This window comes from Astatotilapia calliptera, chromosome 11 (genome assembly GCF_900246225.1).
Source record: "Astatotilapia calliptera chromosome 11, fAstCal1.2, whole genome shotgun sequence".
Lineage (NCBI taxonomy): Eukaryota > Metazoa > Chordata > Actinopteri > Cichliformes > Cichlidae > Astatotilapia > Astatotilapia calliptera.
Window position 1 is genome coordinate 618,620 of NC_039312.1, and position 24,858 is coordinate 643,477.

Below are 24,858 nucleotides of genomic sequence, written 5' to 3' on the forward strand. Positions count from 1 at the left end.
AAGCAAGCAAATAATGTAGAAAACAGAGATTTTTGATGGTTAACCGGTTTCACTGAGAGAGAGAGAGGGAGCTGTGCAGAAAGTGCGATTTTAATCGTGGTGGAAGCCAAACAGCCAAAGTAAGAGGGAATTTATTTCTGTGTTTTTCAACCATGACGTGTAGTTTCATCTTCTTTTGCTGGTGGTTCAGTGAAGGCCCGACAGCATTAACCTCTAATTTCAACCCGCATAATGACGGGAAGAACTATTGTTTAAAATTATTGTTCAAAAAATTGCCAGTACAGGAATAGCCCGAAAGAATGTAGCCTCATGGGCAGTGTAGTCCAGATGTAAGTAAGCTATTAAGACTCGACTGTACACCGTGTTCGTGTTTTCCTCCGAAACAATAAGTTCTGTTGCAGCAGCCTTTCAACTCCTCTCTCTGTCTCTCCCTAGAAAAGTTGAGCCAGACAACAAAGTAAAGCTAGTTTTCAGCTACGAGCCCGACATGAACCCGACGTATTAGCCAGAGGTCCCTTTACTACGGTTCAGAGCCGCGGACCTGTTTTATATACGCGTTTTCTATGTCCACTCTACTGTTACTCGTTTTATATTAAGATTTAAAAATCTAGTTGTATGGCCAGTAACCTTCAGTAAAAGTAATAAATCACACAGCAATAGTAGATTCATGTAGTTGTAAAAAGTTTGATAATATATTAAGTAATCCTGAGTATTCAGAATACGTTACTCTCATTGAGTAACGTAACGGAATATGTTACAAAATACATTTTGGGGCATGTAATCTGTAATCTGTAGTGGAATACATTTTTAAAAGTAACCTTCCCAACACTGTTTAATGGCTAGACTGAAGGCTTCTAAGAGGACAGACCTCAAAAACACTTGGTGACAACTGGATCAGTTGAATCAAAGCAGGATTTGACAGACAAAAATTAGCACACCATCAAGTCTTGCACTAGTGATGGACAAGCAATTTTGTCTAAAGAATTTCTAAAATTTCTCTGTCTAAACAAGGTCATAGTGTCAGAGGATGCATAGCGTCTATAAAGACATACTTTGTAATGGAAAAAGTTTTATTTACTGATGAATCCTATTTTGTGGTTCGTGGTAGTAATGGAAGGTTGTTTGCAAGGAGACTGACTGAAGAGAGAAACCACACAACAATGTATCAAACCCACAGTAAAACACTGTGAAGACATCTCAAGGTATCTCTGTGGAGAAGGATTCATATTCATAACTCAAAGATATGAAGAACCATTTCAACCCAGACCTGTTTATTATGGACTTGTTAAACGTCACCACAAACCCACTGAAGATTTTGTCAAAAAGATAAACATTCCTGATCTCAGGAAAAACACAACAGTGCTGACCATAACTATTGCTAGCTTTATTTAAACACACACACACACAAACACAGGATGATACTTCAGTGTCTCAAAATACTCAGGATTAGTTGCATTGCTTTATGGAGTAAAAGCTGTGGGTACGTAATGGGGTTGTGGGTGTGTGATGAAGTTTCCTAGGAAGAATGGGAAGCAATAACTTGTGCTAATTGCTACCTTTTTGTTACAGAGTGCCCTTTTGTTTGCTACCTTCAATCAGGCTAATGTAGATACCCTTTAAATACCCTTTAGAGTCAGGATGACTAAAACTGGCTTATCCTAACTGCAAGAATGGATAATAAAATGTTTTTGTTTTTGTTTTCTTCGTTGTTTGCCCTTTTCTCCAATGTACTAGTCTTAAGTAGGCTTGCTAAAATGTAGAGATATAAATGATGCGCCAAATTCAAAACTGTTTTTTAAGGGTAATTTTTCTCTGTTCTGTCATTATTTTATTATCTGTGAACTTTGCAAAATAAGCAAGAAAGCTGATCCCACTAAAGGTGGAAACAACAAACTTCACCACTTGAGGATTAAACTGCCATTTCATACAGCAGGAATGTAAGGTGGATATACTAGCAGCTAGTGATGTGTAACCCAAAGTAAACAAATGACTCAACCAGCTTCTCTGGAGTATTCACTGGCGCTCCATTTGACAGGGAGACCAGGGTAGATGAAAATTATTGATGTGGGTACATAGTGGTAAAGCTTCAAGCAACTTATTAAAAAATGCTGAGCCAAAATGCAAGGTCCTGAGTAGAAAATATTTATCAATTCATGATTTAGTATGTTACATTATTATACAAATGAACCCCACCATCAGGAAAATGAACCATAATTTGATTTAAATGGACTAAACACCACAGATGTGAAAACACCTGTGAGAGGTTTAGTGTTACACACTCAATTTTTTGATATTTCATTGTAAAGCATCCTGGTACTTGTCCAGCTGTTCCTGTGGCTATTTGTCATGCAATTATGCACTCAAAACAGTGAGTATAAGTATTGTAATAGCCACAATTACAAACTGTATACACAAAAAGAAAAAAATGCTAATATTAGCACCGTTCAACTAACTATGTTAGCATGGTACTAACAGAGGCACAGGGTGATAATTTTTGTCTAGCTAAAAAAAGCAGGGAAAAACACCTTGGAGTATCTTTTTGTAAGACCAGACTAATGAAGGTACTTTAGGACTTTATTTATCTGGGTGTGATTGTATGGGTTTTCTCATCCAAGAAGCTTCTTTGGTTCAACTGGTGGAGTCCAAAACAGTTGGAGGTAATAAACCGCTAGTGGCGGGTGTCATCTTGGAGCTGGCCCTAAGGGTCGTCAGCACAGTGTTGATCACGTTGTCACATGAGACATGACGAGGAGAGAAAACGTGGGTCATTCCCATCACTGGGCCCACAGGTGAAACCTCTGTGAGACAATGGCCCACCCCACCATGATGTGAGTTATTATGGTCACCTGAGGCCAAATGTGAATGGGAGTTGAAACGCCTGAAATGGATCGCAGGACTGCACTGTTGGTGGGTGATAGCAGCTACAGTAGACGTCGATGGCGCCCTTCACTTGTATCTTAAATCATGTGTCTTCTCTGCCCAAAATATAAACACTGGCATCCTGGAAGGAGTGTCATAATCTTAAAATGCAGGTGTAAAGCTGTGTTGTTTCCTGTTTGTAGAGAGGAGAGCTGTTTGTCTTATGTAGAGATCTAATCACTTCTCGCTGCACTGCACCGCATACACTGTGTTGTTTTGCTTGTGTTTGGGTGTTTTGTCCTTAGAGTGAACCAGTTCATAGGCTCACCTCCAGGAAACAAGAGAACAACCTCCACTAGGCATTTTAATACATAGGACCCTCCAACAGTTGGTCTGCGACTGAATGAATGAGGTGCAAAATGTGCAGAAGTCCAGTTGCCTTTTTTTCAAGCTGTTAAGACGACCATAACCCGGCTGACAGAGACCCTAGACCAGGTATGTCGAACTCCAGGCCTCGAGGGCCGGTGTCCTGCAGGTTTTAGATGTGTCCTTGATTGAACACAGCTGATTTAAATGGCTAAGTTACCTCCTCAACATGGTCGTGTCCAAATTCATGGGCTGCATCCTCCTGAGGACCCGGCCTTCGCGGTCTACGTGGGCCGGGTCCTCAGAACGTCTGGTAGGCCGGAAGTAAACGGCCGTGAAATTGGACGGTCTAGCCTTCTGATTAGCGTCACCGCTGTCTCGGTGGAGTTTAATAAACTCGGCCGTCTGCTCCTTGCTATCTAAAATATAACGGGACACTGGCGTAAATTCTCGACTGTCTCATACTTCTGTTTAATCAGTTTTCTGTTTGACGTTTAGTCAGCTGTGTAAAAACCAAGGAGGAACCCACCCGGGGGATTAATAAAGTTTTATTTTATTTTATCTAATCTAATAACTTTAATCTCAGCCAAATCGATTTACTCACGAACAAACAAAACACTGAAAAAAGCCCAACAATAACATTTTTAGGTTGTCTAAGTGACTTATATATTACGTTTAACCCGAGCAGCGAAAGTCCACGGTGATCTGAAAATGATGTGCCAGGAGTTGTGCCGTTCTCGGCCGCATCAGTAACCCTCGAGCTCCCGACGAGCTATCGAGCTGGTGGGTAGCAGACGCCTCCGAAAACGTTGAAGCACTTTTGCAAATATGCGATATCTTGATAAACCGAGCAGATATTTGATGTTTACACAGCTACTTTCTCGCCTGGAAATATGTTAAAAGTTTATTTTGTGACCCAGAAAGATTAATATGAGTAATTTTAAAACTTAGTAGCGGCCGCCATTGTTGGAAACTGGAGTTTGGCTGGGCCGCGCTATGAATTCTGGGATATGGTGGGCCACGAAGGACACACCCGACCCATCCTTCAAATTCGGGGAAAAGGATGACGCATTTGTTGGCTGCATTCGGAGGAGTCTACGAATTTGGACAACCTTCAGCGCGTCGCTGTGACGTAATCGGTCTACAAATGTGGCCTCAGGAGGATGCAGCCCATGAATTTGGACCCGAAGTTTGCCAGAGGCCTGGTAATGAACTAATCATTTGATTCAGGTGTGTTCACCCAGGGTGAGATCTAAAACCTGCAGGACACCGGCACTGGAGGCCTGGAGTTTGACACCCCTGCCCTAGGCAAACAACATCCTCAAACAGGTAAATAAGCTAGATACATACCAGTAGATACATACATAACCCTGTAAACATGTTTAATTATGCTGTAAAATTTGCCGTTTTAATGTGGAAGTACTGCATCTTTTCACGCTGTACATTGGCGTCACTTTGTTGTCCTAGAAGAAGTCCAACATAACTAGTGTATAGAGGACAGCTGTAAAAGTACCATCAGTCACATTCTCCTCTTTCAAATGTTAACTGTACGTCAGCCCTCACTCAGATAAAGAATAAACTGAACACTTCCTTCTGTCACGTCTAATACTTTTATCTGTTTGCAAATTCTGCCACATCTCATGCTTGCTCTGCTTATGAATGAGGTACCGCATTTGCATGTGAAAGACTGTGGATGTAGTATTTTGGACATGGTAGAGGAACACAGTGTGATTCTACCTAAATGAGTGAAGGAAGAAATAGAAGAGAATACTGTGGAAGACTGCAGAGTTCACAGGCATTATACCAAAGCAGACATCCTATCTGATCACCACAGAGCCAGGCAATAATGGACCTGTCCCCATTAAAAGAGATGCACTGAAATTGCCCTGACCTGTTTTTTTTCTTGGTGTAGTGGCAAATAGAAATAATATTTGATTGTGTTGTAAAGGCATTTGTGGAAAAAGCAGGTAGCACAAAGAAAAGAATTGGCTAAAAAAAGGAAGGATTAGCACTTTCACGGCCTATTCATGCGGGCTACTCTGGCACACTACTCAAAAGAGCTTCAGTTTATACACATGAAAACAGTACTTTCTTTTTATATACAAGATCTGTGTTTGTTTGGTATTTCCAGAGCCTTTGTATGGTAAGAGTGGCATCAGCGGGGATTCAGAACGTGTAGTTATCATATGGATTCACATTCACAGTTCCCAGAACTGCTTAATGAGCAATTAGAAGATGTGACTATAGACAGAAAGAATTAAGTTTTTCAATAATTAGAAGTCAATAAGTGCATTGATTTGGATTTTTATAGCACAGCAAAGTGTATGAATTTACATCTTTGTATGTATATATATATATATATATATATATATATATATATTAGGGGTGAAACGATACTCGTATCGATATTGAACCGTTCGATACGGTGCTTTCGGTTCGGTACACATATGTATCGAACTATACAAAATTTTTAATTTATTTTATCAACTTTCCTTCTGACGATGCTGTCTGTGTTGAGCGCTCAGTGGATTTGCACTCGACAGTGCAGCCTAGGCGGAGTAGTCGAACGCAGATTCACTGAACGCAGGGCAAGCTAGCGAGACAGAAGTTAAGCTCTCCTTGCAACATGGCAAATTGAACCTCCCCCACCCTCGTTCAGATCTGGCGTTTGGAACTATTTTGGTTTTCATGTGACGTATGACTCTGAAGGTAAGTGCGTCATGGACTAAAGTAAAACAGTATGTTGGATGTGCCATGCAATGCTCAATTACATGGGTGGGAGCTAGTGTGTTAGCGCAGTTAGCTCGTTAACGTGTTGGCTGTCCAGCCCCATGCACGGGGCGATCCACTGTAGCTCGTTAACGGAGATTTGCCGTGTTGTGGCATTAACGTCATTTCAGATTAACGCTGACAGCACTAGTGGGAACACAACGAAAATGACTGAACATTTACGCCGACATCATCCTAGTGCAAAGACAAGTGGAAGCAGACAAAAACAACAAGCACGCATGCTACAAACTTTACCCGAGTCATTTAGACAGCCATTAGCACGTGATTCTCCTTATGGGGACCTGATATGTTTAATATGCTGCTGAGAATATAGCCCAGAAGAAGCGTATAGTATAGCTTTTATTTTGGAAAGAGCCTTTTCACTGTAATAAACTCTCTTTTCCAAAGATGAGTGATTCCTCAATCAGATACAGGGCTCGCAAAATTGCTAGCCCGACGCCCCGGGTCTAACGATTTTTCCAGTCGGGCTACCAAAATCTATCTCTGCCCTGCCCGTCGGCCTACCGTAGGAAGGAAAAATATATGTCAATGCTTTTGCATTCTTTCGGAAATGTAGCTGGGTAATTATGTCATTGGCATCGGTGAGCCACTGTCAATATGTGACATATTGAAATCGCATTTGAATTTGCGCTTGTTTTTTGCTTTCACTTTGCAATCGTGCTAACTGTGTATAGAGAGCGACAGCACTGATCTGTGAGTGATGATCATTTGCACACCAATTCCTCTGACATCGTCTTATCAATCGTTAGCTTACTATGCAAGCATGACAAGTGAAATCTCCTGCAGCAAGCTTAAACATGTGAGAGGCTGATCTCGCAGAGAATCGCTGAGCGTTATGTGGGTGCGTGTGTAAAAGTAGCAGAATATATATTTTAGTTCTGCTGGGCCAAATAAGACAGGTCAGGGTGAAGAAGTGACAGCCAAAGAAAAGCTTACCACAAAACGGAAAAGTTATGACGAATCAGACTATAAGGCAAAAAGAAAGTGCAGCTTTATCATGGACAAAAGAATTTCTGTGGCTGCAATATGACGAGCTAAATAACCAGGGGTGCACATAAGTGGTCCGCAGGTGCGCATCCGCTGTCAAAATAAAAAACGCGCACAAGATAAGAAGTTGCAAGGCGTGCTTGCGTACATAAGATTTTCAGGAGGAGGACAGACATTTGTTTAGAACTCTTAAAGATGTCGAAGAAGCAAGCTCCTTTAAGCAATTACTGTGATGTTCCTCCACCTCCAAAGAAATGTCAGAAGGAGTCCGAACCACAAAAGAAGCACGTATTCTCGGAAAAGTAGTTGCAGGAGGTGAGCTGGCTTCAAACAAATGATGAATGCACAGAGATGTGGTGCGGAGTGTGCCGTGAAAATTTAATAAATGACAAATTAAAAAGGCATGAACATTTTTTTTTGTATCAAAAAAATATCGAACCGTGACACCAAAGTATCGAACCGAACCGTGAATTTTCTGTATCGTTGCACCCCTAATGTGTGTGTATATATATATATATATATATTTATACACACACATATATAGACCTCCCGCAGGCCCACCACCTGCAGGAGGCGCGGTAGGGGTTGGGTGCATTGTGTACCAGGCAGCGGCCAGGAGCGGAGGCCCTGGCGGACTGATCCCCAGCTACCAAGACTGGGAATTGGGACATGGAATGTCACCTCTCTGGTGGGGAAGGAGCCTGAGTTAGTGTGTGAGGTTGAGAGGTACAGGCTAGATATAGTCGGGCTCACCTCTACGCATGGCTCGGGCTCTGGAACCAGTCTCCTGGAGAGGGGCTGGACTCTCCTGGAGAGGGGGCGGGGCGGTATGGGGTGGGTATTCTAATATCCCCTCGGCTTGGTGCCTGTACGTTGGGGTTCTTCCCGGTGGATGAGAGGGTTTGTTCCCTGCACCTTAGGGTCAGGGAATGGGTCCTGACTGTCATCTGCGCTTATGTGCCGAGTAGAAGTTCAGAGTACCCAGCCTTCTTAGAGTCCCTGGGTGGAGTGCTGGAGGGTGCTCCACCTGGAGACTATGTTGTCCTACTGGGAGACTTCAATGCTAACTTGGGTAACGACAGCGAGACCTGGAGGGGCGTGATTGGGAGGAACGGCCTCCCTGATCTGAACCCGAGCAGTGTTTTGTTATTGGACTTCTGTGTAACTCACAGTTTGGCCATAACGACCACCTCAAACATAAGAGTGTCCATAAGTGCATGTGGCACCAGGACGCTCTAGGCCGCAGGTCGATGATCGATTTTGTAATCGTATCACCAGACCTGCAACCATATGTTCTGGACACTCGCGTAAAGAGAGGGGCTGAGCTGTCAACTGATCACCACCTGGTGGTGAGTTGGATCAGCTGGCGGGGGAGGACGCTGGACAGACCTGGTGCACCTAAACGCATAGTGAGGGTGTGCTGGGAATGCCTAGCAGAGGCCTTAGTCCGTGAGATCTTCAACACACACCTCCGGCAGAGCTTCAACAGCATTCTGAGGGAGGCTGGGGACATTGAGTCCGAATGGACCATGTTCAGCATCTCCATTGCTGAAGCTGCTGCATTGAGCTGCGGCCGCAAGGTGGTTGGTGCCTGTCGTGGTGGTAACCCCTGAACCAAATGGTGGACACCAGAGGTGAAGGGGGCCACCAGGTTGAGGAGGAGTTCTATCGGGCTTGGTTAGCCTGTGGGCTTTGGAGGCAGCTGAAAGGTACCGACAGGCCAAGCGGAATGCGGCTCGGGCAGTGGCTGAAGCAAAAACTCGGGTGTGGGAGGAGTTCAGAGAGGATCAGCACCTCCAAATCTGAGGCTATGGTTCTCAGTAGGAAAAGGGTGGAGTGCCCACTCCGGGTCGGGGATGAGTTCCTGCCCCAAGTGGAGGAGTTCAAGTATCTCGGGGTCTTGTTCGCGATTGAAGGGAGAAGGGAGCCGGAGATCGACAGACGGATTGGTGCTGCGACTGCAGTGATGCGGACACTGCACCGGTCCGTCGTGGTGAAGAGAGAGCTGAGTGCAAAAACTGAAGCTCTCAATTTACCGGTCAATCTACGTCCCTACCCTCACCTATGGCCACGAGCTGTGGGCAGTGACTGAAAGAACGAGATCGCGGATACAAGCGGCAGAAATGAGCTTCTTCAGAAGGGTGGCTGGCCTCTTCCTTAGAGTCCTTAGAGATAGGGTGAGAAGTGCAGCCATCCGGGAGGGGCTCAGAGTAGAGCCGCCGCTCCTCCACATCGAAAAGAGCCAGGTCAGGTGGTTCAGGCATCTGACAAGGATGTCTCCTGGGTGCCTCCTGGGTAAGGTTTCGGGGGCAGACCCAGGACACGCTGGAGAGATGATATCTCTCGGCTTGCCTGGGAATGCATTGGTGTTCCTCCGGATAAGCTAGAGGAGGTGGGAGGTCTGGGCTTCTCTGCTTAGGCTGCTGCCCCTGCGACCCGGCGGAAGAATAAAGAATAAAGATAAAGCAGAAGAAGATGGATGGTCTAAGGAGCTTGGAAAGAAAAGAGTCTGGACTTCTTTAAGTTGCTTGAAGACATTTCACCTCTCATAAGAGAAGCTTCTTTAGTTCTAAGGGTCAAACGGTGGAGAGTCCCAGATTTAAACCCAGTGGGAGTATCCCCCAAATAGAGGACAAAAGGACCCCCTGATGATCCTCTACCTAATCACATGAGCCAAGGTGTGAAAATGGGTGTGGGTCACAATCAGCCAGGGTTTTGGGTGAGCTCATTGTGAAACCTGGCCCCACCCTATCATGTGATTTCCTGAGGTCAGATGGCCCAGGGTGTGAGTGTGCATTAAGGCGTCTGGGAAGGGATCTCAAAACTTAAAGAACTCAAAGAAGTGGTGGTGCTGTGCTGGCCCATGTGTGGAAGTAAGTTGTGTGCAGCCACGGGCCAGTTGTAGACACACTGCTGGCCCTGTGCTGGCCCAGAACAGTTTCAGCTCTTGCCCCAGATGTCAGCCTAATGTGTACCTTAATCAAGCCATATAATGACAACATGTGTCGGAACATGCAAAACAGTGCAAAAGTAATGTGGTGAAACTGTCATGGTCCCGGGTCAAGCGACCCAGTATTTGAATTTCATGTATCTTTTGTATTCATTTGCACCTAGCTTAGTTCACCTAGTTAATTTCTAGATTGCAGTTTAGTTTTGTTCCTTAGTTGTTTATGTCATCTCCCCCTGTACTAAGTCTCCCTGGTTTATGCGTCATGTCTGCGTGGTTATATTTAGTTCTTGTCATGTCTAATCTCCATGTTTCCCGTTTTACTTTGAAAGTCTGTATTCATTGTCAGCGTATTCAGTTTCACTTCACCTGTCCTGTCGCTAGGTTCATGTGTGTCAGCTGTGCTCCCATGTGTGGCCACTTCCCCTGATCATCCCTCATGTGTATTTAGTCTCTGTGTTTCATGTAGTCTGTGTTGCGTCGTCTGTGTTCTCACCTCCATGTTTTCACGGTCAGTCTTTGCAGTGATCATCATAGTCTCTGAGTTTTCTTAGTTTGTCACAGTATTAGTTTTCCCAGTTTAGTTATAGTCTAGTCACGCTATCCCTGCTTTGTTTGTACACTTTGTCTTCAGCCATAATAAAGGCTCGCTTTCAGTTAAGTTTACTCCAGTCTACTCTCGTGTGTACGCACCTGGGTCCATTACACACACCACCGCACGGCCTGTCTCTGCAGACCGTGACAGAAACACTGTTCAGGCAATGAATGGACTGACTCTTATATAGCGCTTTGTTAGTTTCCAGGATTACTCGAAGTGCTCTATACAACATGCCACATTCACCCAATCACACACTAACCTTCCGATCAGTAGGTGACCCGCTCTACCTCCTGAGCTACAGCCACCCACTGGCAAAGATGAGTAAACCGTCACTAGGTTTGGATAAAGTGTACACTCACAAACCTGTCAAACCTGCATTTGAAATGTTGGCTACCATAGCAGTATAGTATTGCAACATGGCATTTGGGTCTTCTAACTAAAATAGGAAAATAGAAAGATAAATAGTGCCATCATTGCCAGACCTGGCCCACATCTAGTTGACATACACCCTGCCATGACACCAGTCAGTCAGAGGTGCCAGGTTGATGCCTGATCCAGGGAAGACCTGTTTTCTATGGGCCTGGGCCACATAACCCAAACCACAATCGAGCCAGATATGGTATGCCATCACATAGACCGTGCCATCTATGCCAGGCCTGGCCCATATCTGGATGACATACGTCTTATCATGCCAGAAGTCAGCCAGCAGTGCCGGCTTGATACCAGATCCGGGCCAGACCCCCTGGCTATATGGGTAGAAGCTATATTTATGAGTCTTCTCAAATATGCTCCAACTCTTTATCTATAGCCATATTACAAAATAGATAGTTGTTCCCCTGATTGTTATGCAAGTATCTTTTTTATCATAATAGCTCATACTCATAATTAAACAGATTAGACAACTACATGTCATAAAGTTATATTTAGCCAGCAAGAAGTTCTGTTCTGAAGAACTTTTTTTGTTTGATCATAATACACATTGTGTTTGCTTGCCTAATCTGCCCAATTGCTGGATAACCTGCTAACATGTTTTAATACACAAGGTAATTTGATTCGTGTGATTTGGATAATATACAGTCTTGTTTTTAAGAAACAACATTTTAGCCTTTACAAGTGTGTCTCAAACTTTTATTGTGCTATATCTCTGTGACTCAGCTAGTGTATGTTGCTAACATCCAGGAACTGTTGAGACGCTCCATGAACCGCCATTGCTATAAATAAAAGAAAAAGAACAAAATGGTCCATTAGAGTGAAGATAACACAACCATCCAGAGCCCCAGCTATTCCTGCAGTTTGTCCAGTGGGAAGGTTCTGGAACTCTCTCAAATATACTAAAAGAGTCTTCCCTTTGTGAGCATATGTGACAAGCTGAGCTGAGCAGGAATAAGGACATAGTAGTTTTTGGAAAAGTGAGGTTCATTTTACCCTGAAAAATGCAAAGAAATATACGAATAAAAAGTCAAATGATAGTTTTAGGCTCTAAAAGGAGGTCAGATAAACAGAACTAAACTCAAACTGTAATGATAACATTAGATACAGTACAATAATATACTAATTACTCAAAAAGAACCAAACTGGATAAAAACAAACCAACATGAATGACTATATCCTCTTCCTGAGAACCAGCCTATATCCTCTGTAATAGACACTATTTGTTATTTGAGATACCCTACTAAGTCCTGATGTACTGAATAGAGGACATCCTGGGCTTTCCATTGATATCTCATGTGTTTGGGTGGCCTCTTTTAGCTCCAAAGAAAGGAAATCACAAAAAATGTTCAATCAGAATATTTTTTTCTTCGGTTCTCAGGAGGATATCACAAACTGCTTTGTGCCATTGCATTATGTCCTGGAATGAGAGTGCTTCTTAATTTTTTTTTTAATGATTAAAATTGCCTATAGACATACAGTGATCATCAGTGGTCCCTTGTCTTCAAGGCAGTTGCCTTCTATACCCTTTTGGTGAAATGGTGGATCACCTGAAAACCTATTTAAACACATTTAAACTCTGGTACCCACAGAATCTTACTTATTATCTTTAACTACTGGGTTTAGTTTAAGTTACCTCTTTAAAGCCAAATATTTCCTAATCATGGCAAAGAACATCCTCTGAGCAGAAGGGCAGAAAAAAAACAGAATTAATTAATGAGTCCATTAATCAGGCTTACTTCTTGAGCTGGTGAATCTAAGCATGTATTCCCCATCTTCTTTAACTCACCATTACAGAGTAAATGCTTTTAGTCAATCAGCACAATTCGTTCACCCAACCACCTCCTCTTGTTAAGTTCAAAAGTTAATTCTCTACAAGCTCAACTGGTGCAGTAATTATCAGGGGCCACTGAAGCCTTAAACATAAGACACATCTTTGAGCTGGCTGCAACCTTTTTACTCTCACTACACCAAAACAATCAATAGTACTCTCACTGTTATTGGCCAGCTGTAAATATATGTGGGTAACTATGTGTGGTGATACCAAAGATTTTGAACCACCCACTTCATTAAACGCATCGGTCTCATCCCATTAATGTCCGTGTATTGACAAGTTTAAAAGAGGAGGTCTTGCTGCTGTCGCAGTGTTAACTGTTAGACCAGTAGCTCCTGGTACCGCTTGATTATGTGTCAAGAGTAACAATGAAGAGTCACTTCTTTAACACTGCTCCCACAGGTGGCAAAGTATTCCAGCCATTGGTCTTTTCATATTACGCAGAAGCATTAAAATTCTAACTTTCTTTTTTTATGTTTATAAATGTAAATGTATATTCATGGATCAAATATAGACTATTTCTCCGGTGCAAAGTGTTATTACAGATGAATCAGCAAGGTTGTATTTAGTGTTCTTTCTGTCATTTATTTGGATGATTTTTTTTAAATGTAACATCATCTGCGTATGCCAGTGATGACAAAGGGAAGTAACTACTAAATCTTTGTTAATATTATATATTTGCTCATATTCTTTTTTTGTTAATTTCAGGGCACATATTTCAAGTGCTATGATCACAATTCCTTTCAGTGGTAATACCTTGAAGCCTCTGTTAATGTACTGTACGAGAATTAATCATAGTTAAAATAACAGAAAATGAACTTTCTTTTAAAGTCGGATTCTTAATAGAAAGATTTAATACTGTAAATCAGAAGGGGGGTCGGATGCGGACGGGCACAAATTTACTTAAAAATCTTGCAATGAAAGGCCAAGAAGAGCATCATTAATGTGTTACTTATGAATATATCTGAATCACCACAAGATTTGAAACATTTCTTTTGATAATTTTTCAGTTAGATAAGCAGTGTAGGGTTGCAGTGGTTAAAAACAGTACATAAGGCCTCAGCTACCTATGAACTGTGTCCTGGTCTTGTTTCTGTCTTTTTTCCTGCTTCTGTCCTTTGCACCATCTTGACTTTCTCAATATTTCTGTCTCCACACACAGAAAGGTACAACAGTAGTACCCATTAGGCTACTAAGGCAAGTTATATGAGATTATAGGAGGTTAAATGAGGCCACACCTCGAGGCCAACGTCAAAAGCTTACGAACTGCTGACTTTGTGAACTTTATTTTGACAGATTACTGTAACATGTCTTCCCATTGAACATTAATTGATGCTGTAGTCTAAGAAAGCAGCTCCTGCAGGGTATACTGACTACCTGCTAACTTCAGCACGAGTAATTGTTTCAAGTCCTGCTTAGCACATGCAGGTTGATAGCAGCTGCATATTAACAGGCTTCAGCCATCGTGATATTCACATGAAATGTTTAAATCGAAAAGAATCTCACACAGTTTGCTAAAAAAAAAACAAAGAGTAGGCTTTACCTCTAAACTATACAAACGATGAACAATAGAGATGTCACCCATCTCTGAAACTTGGAGCTTTGGCTGCTGCCATGTTGGCCTTTTGAAGCCAAAGTGACTATGTTCACTACGGTCTGCTTGGGTCCCAATGAGATAAATTTCATCATCAGACAGTAAGTGTGAGAGTGCATCAGTGTGTCTTCCTGTTTCTTATGGCCATGTGAACTAGTCCACAGAGAGTTTACATAACAATCCACCAAGCATGTTTATGCCCAGGCAGACTTTAAAGAAGTATAACAGGAATGGCTACTCGGGTCTCCAGCTATGCACAACTGAGTTTAATCTAGTCTTAACTTAGCACTCCACCATTATATGTAAACATGAAGCACTAAGTTAAAGTATAATGCATCACACGCCAGGGTGAGTTCTAGTAATTACAAGTCCTGGTTGACATCTAAGCTTGTATTGTCCCATCTCACATACTTCATCGTCCCCATCTTGGTCCTTGAATACAGACCCAACAGGTCAGTGGATGATGCAGTTATTATGGCACTGCACTTGAGGTTGCCTTTTATGGACTTTAGTTATGCTTTTAATATCATCCTCCCAGCTGGGCTGCAGGATACGATCTCCCAGTTCAATTCAAGGAAGCATGTGAGACTGGTATGGTTTAGACTTTCAGTGGATCAGCACTGCTTCCCCTCAGGGCTTTGTACTTTATCCTCTGCATATCTCTATACACTAACAGCTGCACCTCCAATCACCACTCCATTAAAATCCCGAAGTTTGCGGTTGACACCACGCTCTCAGGGCTCACCTCAGGTGGGGTTGAGTCTGGAGCAACATGGAGCTCAATGCTATCAAAACAGTAGAGATGATACTGGACTTCCAGCTCCACCAGTTCCCATATTCCAGCATGCCTGTCCAGTGGAGACAATCAAGTCCTTCCACTTCCTGGGAACAATCTCCCAGCACCTAAAGTGGGACCTAAAGATCAGCTACTTCAACAAGAAGCCACTTCCTGCACCAGCTGAAGAAATATAACCTGTCTAAGTCCGTGATGGTACAATTTTAGCTCCTCCATCATTGAGTCTTTCCTCACCTCCTCCATCACCATCTAGTTCGCTGCTGCCACTGCCAAGGACAAAGCCAGACTGCAGTGTGTCGTCCATTTCAATGAGAAGATGATTGGCTGCAATTCCCTACAAGACCTGTACACGTCCACAACGCTGAGATGGGCAACTAAGATTGCTGGCAATCAAATCTTCAGCATGATGATGGCAGAAAGATTGTTTCATATTTTGAAGGCCTTTAAAGTATATATTTGCAACACTGGTTTCTGAGGCATGATGTATGGCAAATATGTAGTGCATTGTTTTGACAGGGGTGTTTTTACTTCTATACTACTATTACAGATATTGTGTATCATTTTTGTTCAATATGTACAATGTTATAGATGTGCAGTGATTTCTGATGAGGTGAAATTCCTGCAACTGTAGTACTTGTGAGGCTCTACAAACCAGTAGTGAGCAAGTCAGTGAATGAATGAGTATTGTTGTATGTTGTTATATTAAAAGGAATCCAATCTGTTCTTTGTTTCCTCAGATAGTATTGAAGATTACATCCAGACAGCTTCTTCTAATGTGGAGTCAGCCAATCAAGAACTCGCCAAGGCCAACCAATACCAGGTAAGCACTGAATCGTCCCATGCTGCAGTGTGCTCCACACCTTGGAGTCATTTTGTTCCATTTTCATTTTGTGTACTTGACTGAGCCTTTTTATTGTAATGCACTCACACGAAGCTTAGCTTGATCAGCCATGCAAACAGGGACTTTGCTAACTAGATTACACAGCTTTATCACATCCCCCACTAGCATAATAACAGAAATGATGCAATTTCATGTCATACTTTACTAGCTTTTGCCTTCAGTTAAAATAATTGTATTTACAGGCAGAAACATAAAATGCCTGCCCGGAGTCTTTTAAAAACACAAATCCATATACAGTATGCAATTCCTATTCTGTGAGCATGTTACTTCTACTAAGATAATTTTATGTTTTATTCTACAAGTGTATTGACTTTGGGAGGAAAATGCATTAACGGACAACAACAGCAGACAGAAATTAAATAGAATTTATTTTTTTACTCTCTGTGGTTTTTGGGCTACAATTTTGACTTCACAGCACATATTGGAGAGAGGTTTTATGAGATGCCCAAGGGCCTGCTTTCACTCTTTCTTTTTGAGGAAATATGTGTGTATTCTGCCATTTTGTCAGGGACTATCTCAGTAGGCCAGAGCTCTGTTTGGCTCTTTGCTGTGTAGGGCCCAGGCTATGGTAAATAATGTATCGACTGAAGTGTCTCTGGGTTAATAAAGGATATACCTTTTCCACACGTGCGACATATCTCTCTAGAGGTGCATCCAAAGTCTCTACCCACATAATTCGACAGACAAGCACATGTATTCTGATTGTTGACATTTAGATTTAGGTAGAAATCTATCTGGAAATTGTTTTCAGTCTGGTATTGAAATGATATTTCCTTTGAATCATGGTTTGACCACTGGGCTAAACTTTCGTTTTGTGATAGTCACATGAATTTTTAACAGCAGCTTTAATATGAAAACAACCGCTGGGCACTTTCCAATGCCTGCCACGACTGCAGTGCTTTCTGTCTGTCTCTACATACTGCCGTTCGACTTGCAAGTGAACAAATGAGCGAATGGCAACAGCTTTCTCATTAATTGTCATTTCATTATCTCAAGGAGAGCTGAGCTGTGACCGAGCTCGCGCTGAGCAATTTAGCTCTCAGCCAATCCTGACAGCCTCTGTCTTAGCAGAGGCAGAGCAGCTAAAAGGAAGCAAAACAATAAAGGAAGACGACGGAGAGAGAGACAGACAAGCAGACGCTCTCATCGCTGTCCCATGGCAACTCTCATCTGTGGAGAACACTGGCAAACAGAGCTATCACCGAGAAGTCATATATCAAAGTACTGTTAATGACAGCAGCATTTTCATCAAATGCATAAATATCTATAGTCTTGCATCATTCGTGCACTGTCAATGGTGCAATCTCTGTATGTGGTTGAAACACATCCAGTGTCTGTATATGTGTAACAGTTTGTACTGTATGCATTATCTGCTCATTGCAAGATTTTACTGACTTCACTGATTTCACTTTTATTTACTGCTGTCGCTGTTAACCTACCAAGTGACACACTAACAGTGCGCACACACAGTCTGTCTGTGCTTCCACTTCATCTGATGGTTTGTCTGCTTTTAGTTTTCACCAGCTTTCAGTGCATTTGTCTTTGACAGACCCTTTCCAAATGTCATCTCACAAAATTTACTTCTGTATTCTTATGCTTCAACCAAGCACTAATCTCTGAAGGTGAAAATTCAAACTAAACACCAGTTCCTTGAATGGCCACTTGAGGCTTGCTGCAAAAGTGGATCAATCCACCTTAAAATGGACATGAAATACTACATGTATCCTGACAATCACAAGTGCTTTCTAACTTTCACACTCCAATGGATGCACCAGAAAGCAACTTAGGGTTAGTATTATGCCCAAGGATATTTGGCATGCAGATTGTGGAAGCCAGGAATTGAACCACCAACCGTCCCAACCAGCAACTGACCTGCTCTACCTCCTGAGCTACACCAACCCCGCACTTACATTTTGGTATTTCCTCAAGTATGAAGTTCTACTCAATGAAAAACAAGGACATGAGGTTTCCATGGTTTGTGCATGGGAAAAGAGAATTGAATGAATGCTTTATTGGCCATATGCAGGTTGCCCCGCAGAGGAATAGATTTACACACGCAACAAAGACTTACACACGCAACAAAGACATCACATGGGAATACAGTCGGAGATCGGCAGCATTACAGAGAAAACACTGAAAAAGTACACAACAATGGGAAAAGTACAACAGGAAAAAAAGAGACCTCTTCTCACGCTGGGCACCTATGGGAGGACAGCATGAGAACAGGAAACAAAAAAAAAACTCCTCTGCAAAGAGAGCACATTAATGTCCACATCACAACATTAGAGCACGTGACAAGCCACAGGGGTTGGATAGGGGGGGGGGGGTAATCCGAAGGAACACAACAGTCGTCCTACACAGCGCTACCATTTCAGCGCGGCACGCAGACCCGCCGTCTTCCCCCACAGGAAACAAGCATCGAAGGCGTTTGGAAAGGGAGGGGGATGAGTGCGGGCTTATCAATGTAAGTGTATGTGTGTGCGTGCCCAGAGTCCAGCTGAGACAGTGTCCTTCGCCCTATCAGGCTAAGTAAACAGTCTGCCAGCCAACCCAGGTGGCCTTGCATGGGATGGGAAGAATAGTCATCACACAGTCGTTATCAGGGAGTTGTTTTGGTCGGCTCTAGCCTTGGGCCTGAGCAGCTGACGCCGTGGTGTCTATATGTTGAATATTGTTGATTTCTCCTTTATGCGAGCAGCTCGAATTTAGCACTCTGACACTGGTCTCTCGATCTCCCGTTGGAGAGCCGCGAGCCTCCCCATGATGGTATCAAACTTCTGTTCCGTGGTGTTGTCATTCTTTTGATTCTGAGACCCCACAACTGCAGTGATCCGTTCTGCGATGTGATCCAACTTTCGCTCAAGGGTGTCATTTTGAGCGGGCCCCTCTCTGATGTATCCCATCATACGCTCAATGGTGTTAGTTTGAGTCTTCACGGCAGCTGTAAGCGTCTCCAAGGTGTTAACCATGCTGCGTTCGGTGTGAGAGGTCGCGCCTCGTTCCATCACTTCAATTCCAGCAGTCAGCCTTGGGGGGGGGGGTGTTTGAACAGCTGGTTCCGCTCTCTTATTTCTCCGATAAGTCAGGGCCAAGCCAGCTCCGATCAGCAAGAACCCTGTTATCATGGTTCCGAATAGGTAGATATCTTCAGCGTCCTTGATCGACAGTCCCGCCAGGCACAAGATCCTCCATTCCTGCCACCCATCCATCGTGTATCCGGCAGGGAAAGTCCCTCCAGGGCACTCGGGCTCTCCTGAGCCCAGACTTCTCGTTGAGAAAAGGGTGTCAATAGCATTCAGAGACCAGTTGATCAAATCCATAATTCTCTTTTAGGTTTTAGAGAACGACAGTGAGAGACTGTTCGAGGGAAAAGTAATGCACACGAGACATATTCTATTGCTTAAAATAGTACTGCTCTGTCAGCTGATTGCGCCGCTCAGCCTGTAGACCTAAACCAGTGAGGAAAAAACAAACAGGGAACTGACAATGTCAGACTGGTAACTATACTGAACAAAAATATAAACGCAACACTTTTGTTTTTGCTCCCATTCCCCATGGGATGGACGTAGAGACCTAAAATTCATTCCAGATACACAATATAACCATCCCTCCCAAACAGTGGTCACAAATCAGTCCAAATGTGTGGTAGTGGGCACATCTGCTATATTGAGATAATCCATCCCACCTCACAGGTGTGCCACATCAGGATGCTGATCTGACATCATGAGTAGTGCAACAAAAGGCCACCCTGGAATGTGCAGTTTTGTCTCACAGCAAAATGCCACAGATGCCACAAGCAATGAGGGAGCGTGCAATTGGCATGCTGACAGCAGGAATGTCAACCAGATCTGTCGCCCGTGCATTGAATGTTCATTTCTCAACCATAAGCCGTCTCCACAGGCGTTTCAGAGAATATGGCAGCACATCCAACCGGCCTCACAACCGCAGACCTCGTGTAACCACACCAGCCCAGGACCTCCACATCCAGCAGGTTCACCTCCAAGATCGTCTGAGACCAGCCACCCAGACAGCTGCTGGAACAATTGGTTTGCACAACCAAACAATTTCTGCACAAACTGTCAGAAACCGTCTCAGGGACGCTCAACTGCATGCCCGTCGTCCTCATCGGGGTCTTGACCTGACTCCAGCTCGTCGCCGTAACAGACTTGTGTGGGCAAATGCTCACATCGATGGCGTCTGGCACGTTGGAGAGGTGTGCGCTTCACGGATGAATCATGGTTCACATTGTTCAGGGCAGATGGCAGCTGAGAATGTCCCAGTTCTTGCATGGCCAGCATACTCACCGGACATGTCACCCATTGAGCATGTTCGGGATGTGCTTGACCGGCGTATACGACAGCGTGTACCAGTTCCCACGAATATCCAACAACCTCGCACAGCCATTGAAGTGGAGTGGACCAACATTCCACAGGCCACAATTGACAATCTGATAGACTCCATGCGACGATGTGTTGCACTGCATGAGGCAAATGGTGGTCACACCAGATACTGACCGGTTCTGGGTCCCCAGACCCCCAATAGCGCAAAAAACTGCACATTCCAGGGTGGCCTTTTGTTGTGGGCAGTCTGAGGTACACCTGTGCACTACTCATGATGTCAGATCAGCATCCTGATGTGGCACACCTGTGAGGTGGGATGGATTATCTCAATATAGCAGATGTGCCCACTACCACACATTTGGACTGATTTGTGACCACTGTTTGGGAGGGATGGTTATATTGTGTATCTGGAATGAATTTTAGGTCTCTACGTCCATCCCATGGGGAATGGGAGTGAATAAAGATGTTAATCTCCTATTTAATTTATTTAGATCATGCTCATTTGGTAATAATGGTTATGAAAGAAATCATGAAAGAAAATACTGTCCACACCATTTCACACCAGTCTGAAGTGTTGACATTGTTGAATAGCTCTAGTCAAATGATTCCATGCTGTGGTTTAATTTCAAATTTTGACCTTACTATCAAGATTTCGCAGTAGGAATTGAGACTTGACGATCAATAGAGGGAATAAAAAATGTAAATTAAAGAAAACTAAATATACTAAATGTAAAGGTGTAGACTTTAACTTTTTGTAATTCAATTTCAATTTAATTCAATTTTATTTAGATAGCTCCAAATCACAACACCAGTCGGCTGGGGGCATTTTACACTTTTTTATACTGTAAGGTAGACCATATATACAGAGAAAACCCAACAATCATATGAAAGCAAGCACTGTGGTTACAGTGGGAAGGAAAAACTCCCTTTTAACAGGAAGAAATCTCTGGCAGGACCAGGCTCAGGGAGGGGCGGGCAAGTGCCGTGACTGATTGGGGTGACAGAAGGAAGACAGGATAAAGATATGCTGTGGAAGAGAGACACAGCATATCTGCAAGTGATGATTAAGTGCAGAGAGGTCTGTTAACACATAGTGAGTAGGAAAGGTAACTGTAGAAGAAACACTCAATGCATCATGGGAATCCCCCAGCAGCCTACACCTATTGCAGCAAAACTAAGAGAGGATTCAGGGTCACCTGGTCCAGCCCTAACTATATGCTTTAGCAAAAAGGAAAGTTTGAAGCCTAATCTCAAGTAGAGATAGTGTTTAGAAGCTGGTTCCACAGAAGAGGGGCCTGAAAACTGAAGGCTCTGCCTCCCATTCTACTTTTAAATACTCTAGGAACAACAAGTAAGCCTGCAGTGCGAGAGCACAGTTAATTAAAACATTTAGAATACAAGAATAAGAGGGAGTGGGCACATATTGTTCACATAAAGTCATTGAGTGATCACAGAAATCACGTACAAGCAGAGAGCAGCACCCTGCTGAACTCAAATTTTAGGCCGTTTGCTCAACCTAGCAGTCATCACAGTGCAGTACTTCCCTGCAGTAGAAATGAGACTGTGGTAGCATGCAGATGCTACGCAGATTATATGCAAACTGGACAAGTCTGTTGCATCCAAATGATTCTGATTTACTAACATGCACACGAGTACACAGCTCTAATAGTGCATAAACTTTCTTCTTTTTTGCCCAGGGCAAGAGTCCATGTACATATTAGTAAATGAAGGCCATTGTTCTCTATGTCTACTTCAACAGAAGAAAATACATTTATGGTTGTGAACAGAATGCATTTTGTTGTTGGATTCTGTGCTTCAGTTAAACAATTCATATTTGAGGAGTTAGGAGGTCTGCCCACTGTTGAAATCACAGACATTTTACTACACCACATCCTTTCCCATGATAGGTTCAGATAGGTCCCCACTGTGTCACCAGCTAAACACAACAAAAATAGAGACAGACTTTTTTTCTGATCCTGTAAAAGTACATACATCAGAATACCAGGAACTGCATGAAACTAATATATAGCACCATGATCTGAGTCAGGTACAGCAGCTAGTTATCCGTTAGTGGGTGTTAGATCTTCACCATCACTCACTATTTCAAAAGGTAGTATGTTGAATTTTTTAAGTAAAAGTTAGAAACTGCAGATGCTTGCATGCCAACACCAATATTGTTATCATAAAAAGATTGAGCAGGACACAGAGGAAGAAGTGGGAGATGCAAGTGGGCACTTAAAGCCAAGCCTGATTGTTGCTGAACTCCTTGATGCACCAGTGCACAACACCAGCAATGGTCAATTAAGAGCGGTTGTCATTTTCTTCTGGTGTCCCGCCTTGTCAACTCGCTTTACATTGAAAATAAATTGAATCTATATCCATTATGTAGAGGCAGATTACTCTCCCCTCTGCAAGTGTCTCTAGTTGCTGTGATGTTTTATCACCTCATCTGTGTTCAGCGGAGCACGATGAACTCTGATTGTTGACGGTTGTACAAGAAGGTTTATAATTACTAATAAAACATGTGTTATTGCAATTCAGTGAGAAAAAGCTAAAGCCGTTTAAAAAGTGGAAAGACTCACACAATGACTGAACCATTATTGACTGGAAAGGGGATGTTCACGCCAATGATGATGTCATTGTTAAGACTTATAACTCCATCTGTCTTCAGATTTGAAAATTGATCTCCCAGTGAGCACCTACTTTCTCTGACTCTCAGAAAATCAATGCACAGTTTTCCTCTGGCTAAACTGAGAACAGTATACAATGCTGGCTATCGTGATCATAGGAGGACCAATAGAAGAGGGAAGAAGAAGACATACAAAGGGATGATGCTTGGTAAATGAATGGACCTATCTATATGTATACACATCTAAAGTGGTTTTCACAAGTAAAGTAAAGAAAAACGAATCACAGCATTCCAAATCTCAGCGATCACTGCACTTGGACTGAAAGGATGTGCCAATGCTGCCAGGAAAACTGGCTTTTTGCTCACTCTTCCTTTCAGTCCCTCTGGACTCTTTATGTCACTTTGAAGGATATGGAGTGGAAATAACAGTGTTTGAAGTTAACCAGGTTGATGCCAGTGACACTCCTCTGGCTCTGCCCCAATCAGCCACAGCTGGGCTGAGCATTTAAAAAAGAGAGCGAAAGCCTAACTGCAAATAAAACATGGATGCATTTCGGAAATGTTTGTGAATACAAATTTTTTATTGGATCTAAAAATATATGGAACGTAACCAGTGAATGTGGAGTACAGTATAGCTTAAATGACTTATCATCCACCAGACTGCTCGCAACTTGGTCGGGTTAAAGGTTTTGGCATAAGCAAAGTTCATCATCGCCTTTTACAGACACAAAAAATGTCTAATGGCAGTCTTGATGTAAGGTTATGGTTCTACACAAAGAGAGGCAATTCAATCAACACTGAGGCTGCAAACCCCAGCAATGAGACTGCGTACACAAAGATGATTGACTGGTCGGATTTGTCTGTCAAAATTAAATGTTATGATGTATCTTTTGTTGATGGCAGACAAAATGCTATGCAGGCATGGGGTGGATTTTCTTTCTTTTCTTTTCAAGTTTAGAATTGAAAGTAAAGGAACAATTCATATTTACAGATACTCTGGCAACAAACTGCTGCCTACAGAACTTTGATTAATAGAAAATCCCCAGTCAAAGAACCTAAGAAAAAAATAAGACTCTCTCAGAGGCAGTCATGCTGTTTGACTGACATGTGATCTTTGGAAAACACTGCACTAGAGCAGAAATCAGGTCTGAGCCACAAAGTATGAGGACAAACTGAAAAGAACACAGACAGCAGCGATTGATTGCTTAGCAGTAACATTTCAGACAACAGACTAGAAGACAGAGAAGAGTTATAGATTACCAATTTGTGTGAAAAGGTTGCATTGCTGTCCTGTGAGACGTAAACATGCCTTACATCACTATTTGTATGTTACTGTAGGTTTGTACACTGTTTCTTTTGCATGTGTGTCTACTCGTCAAGATGTAGTATGACATTGAAATTCTGTCTTGCTTCCAGAAACTCATTTCTACCACGACTGTGACTTTGGTTTCTACAGCTCTAGGAAGCAAATGTCAGCTGGGTTGAAAGCCACAGTACAGTGACTCTCAATGACAGCAGCAGCACAGAGACTGCTGGTGCTTGACTCTGTTTGACTCCTACACACTCATGATGTGAAAAGCCTTATAAAGCAAGGTTTCCCCCTATTGAATCCAGCATAACTGTACACACTGCACATCACTGTGAGATTAGTTCACCTTGCTTGCTTAAGGTTAACCCTCAATAGCAGTGATGAAGGCTTCATTGTAAGTCAAGAAAAGCTTTAGACTAGCTTTATTATATTCTCTAACAGCTTAGTCGAATGAGCTGTGTCACTATAAATCGTATCTG

At 42.9% G+C, this 24,858-nt stretch overlaps 1 protein-coding gene across 6 annotated transcripts in view; it reads left to right on the forward strand.

Annotated features, from left to right (window-relative positions):
* tsnare1 (T-SNARE Domain Containing 1) overlaps positions 1-24,858 on the forward strand; it is a 291,712-nt gene that overhangs the window by 179,459 nt on the left and 87,395 nt on the right. For 5 of the 6 annotated variants that reach the window (XR_003273777.1, XM_026184110.1, XM_026184109.1 and 2 more), the window contains exon 10: positions 15,938-16,020. Coding sequence is in view for 5 of the 6 variants with exons in the window: in XM_026184110.1 (XP_026039895.1) it covers positions 15,938-16,020 (83 nt within the window). In the remaining variant the exon portion in view is untranslated. Of the gene's footprint in view, positions 1-15,937; positions 16,021-17,097; positions 17,301-24,858 lie in introns of those variants that run through there. The other variant, XM_026184111.1, reaches the window with a different exon arrangement.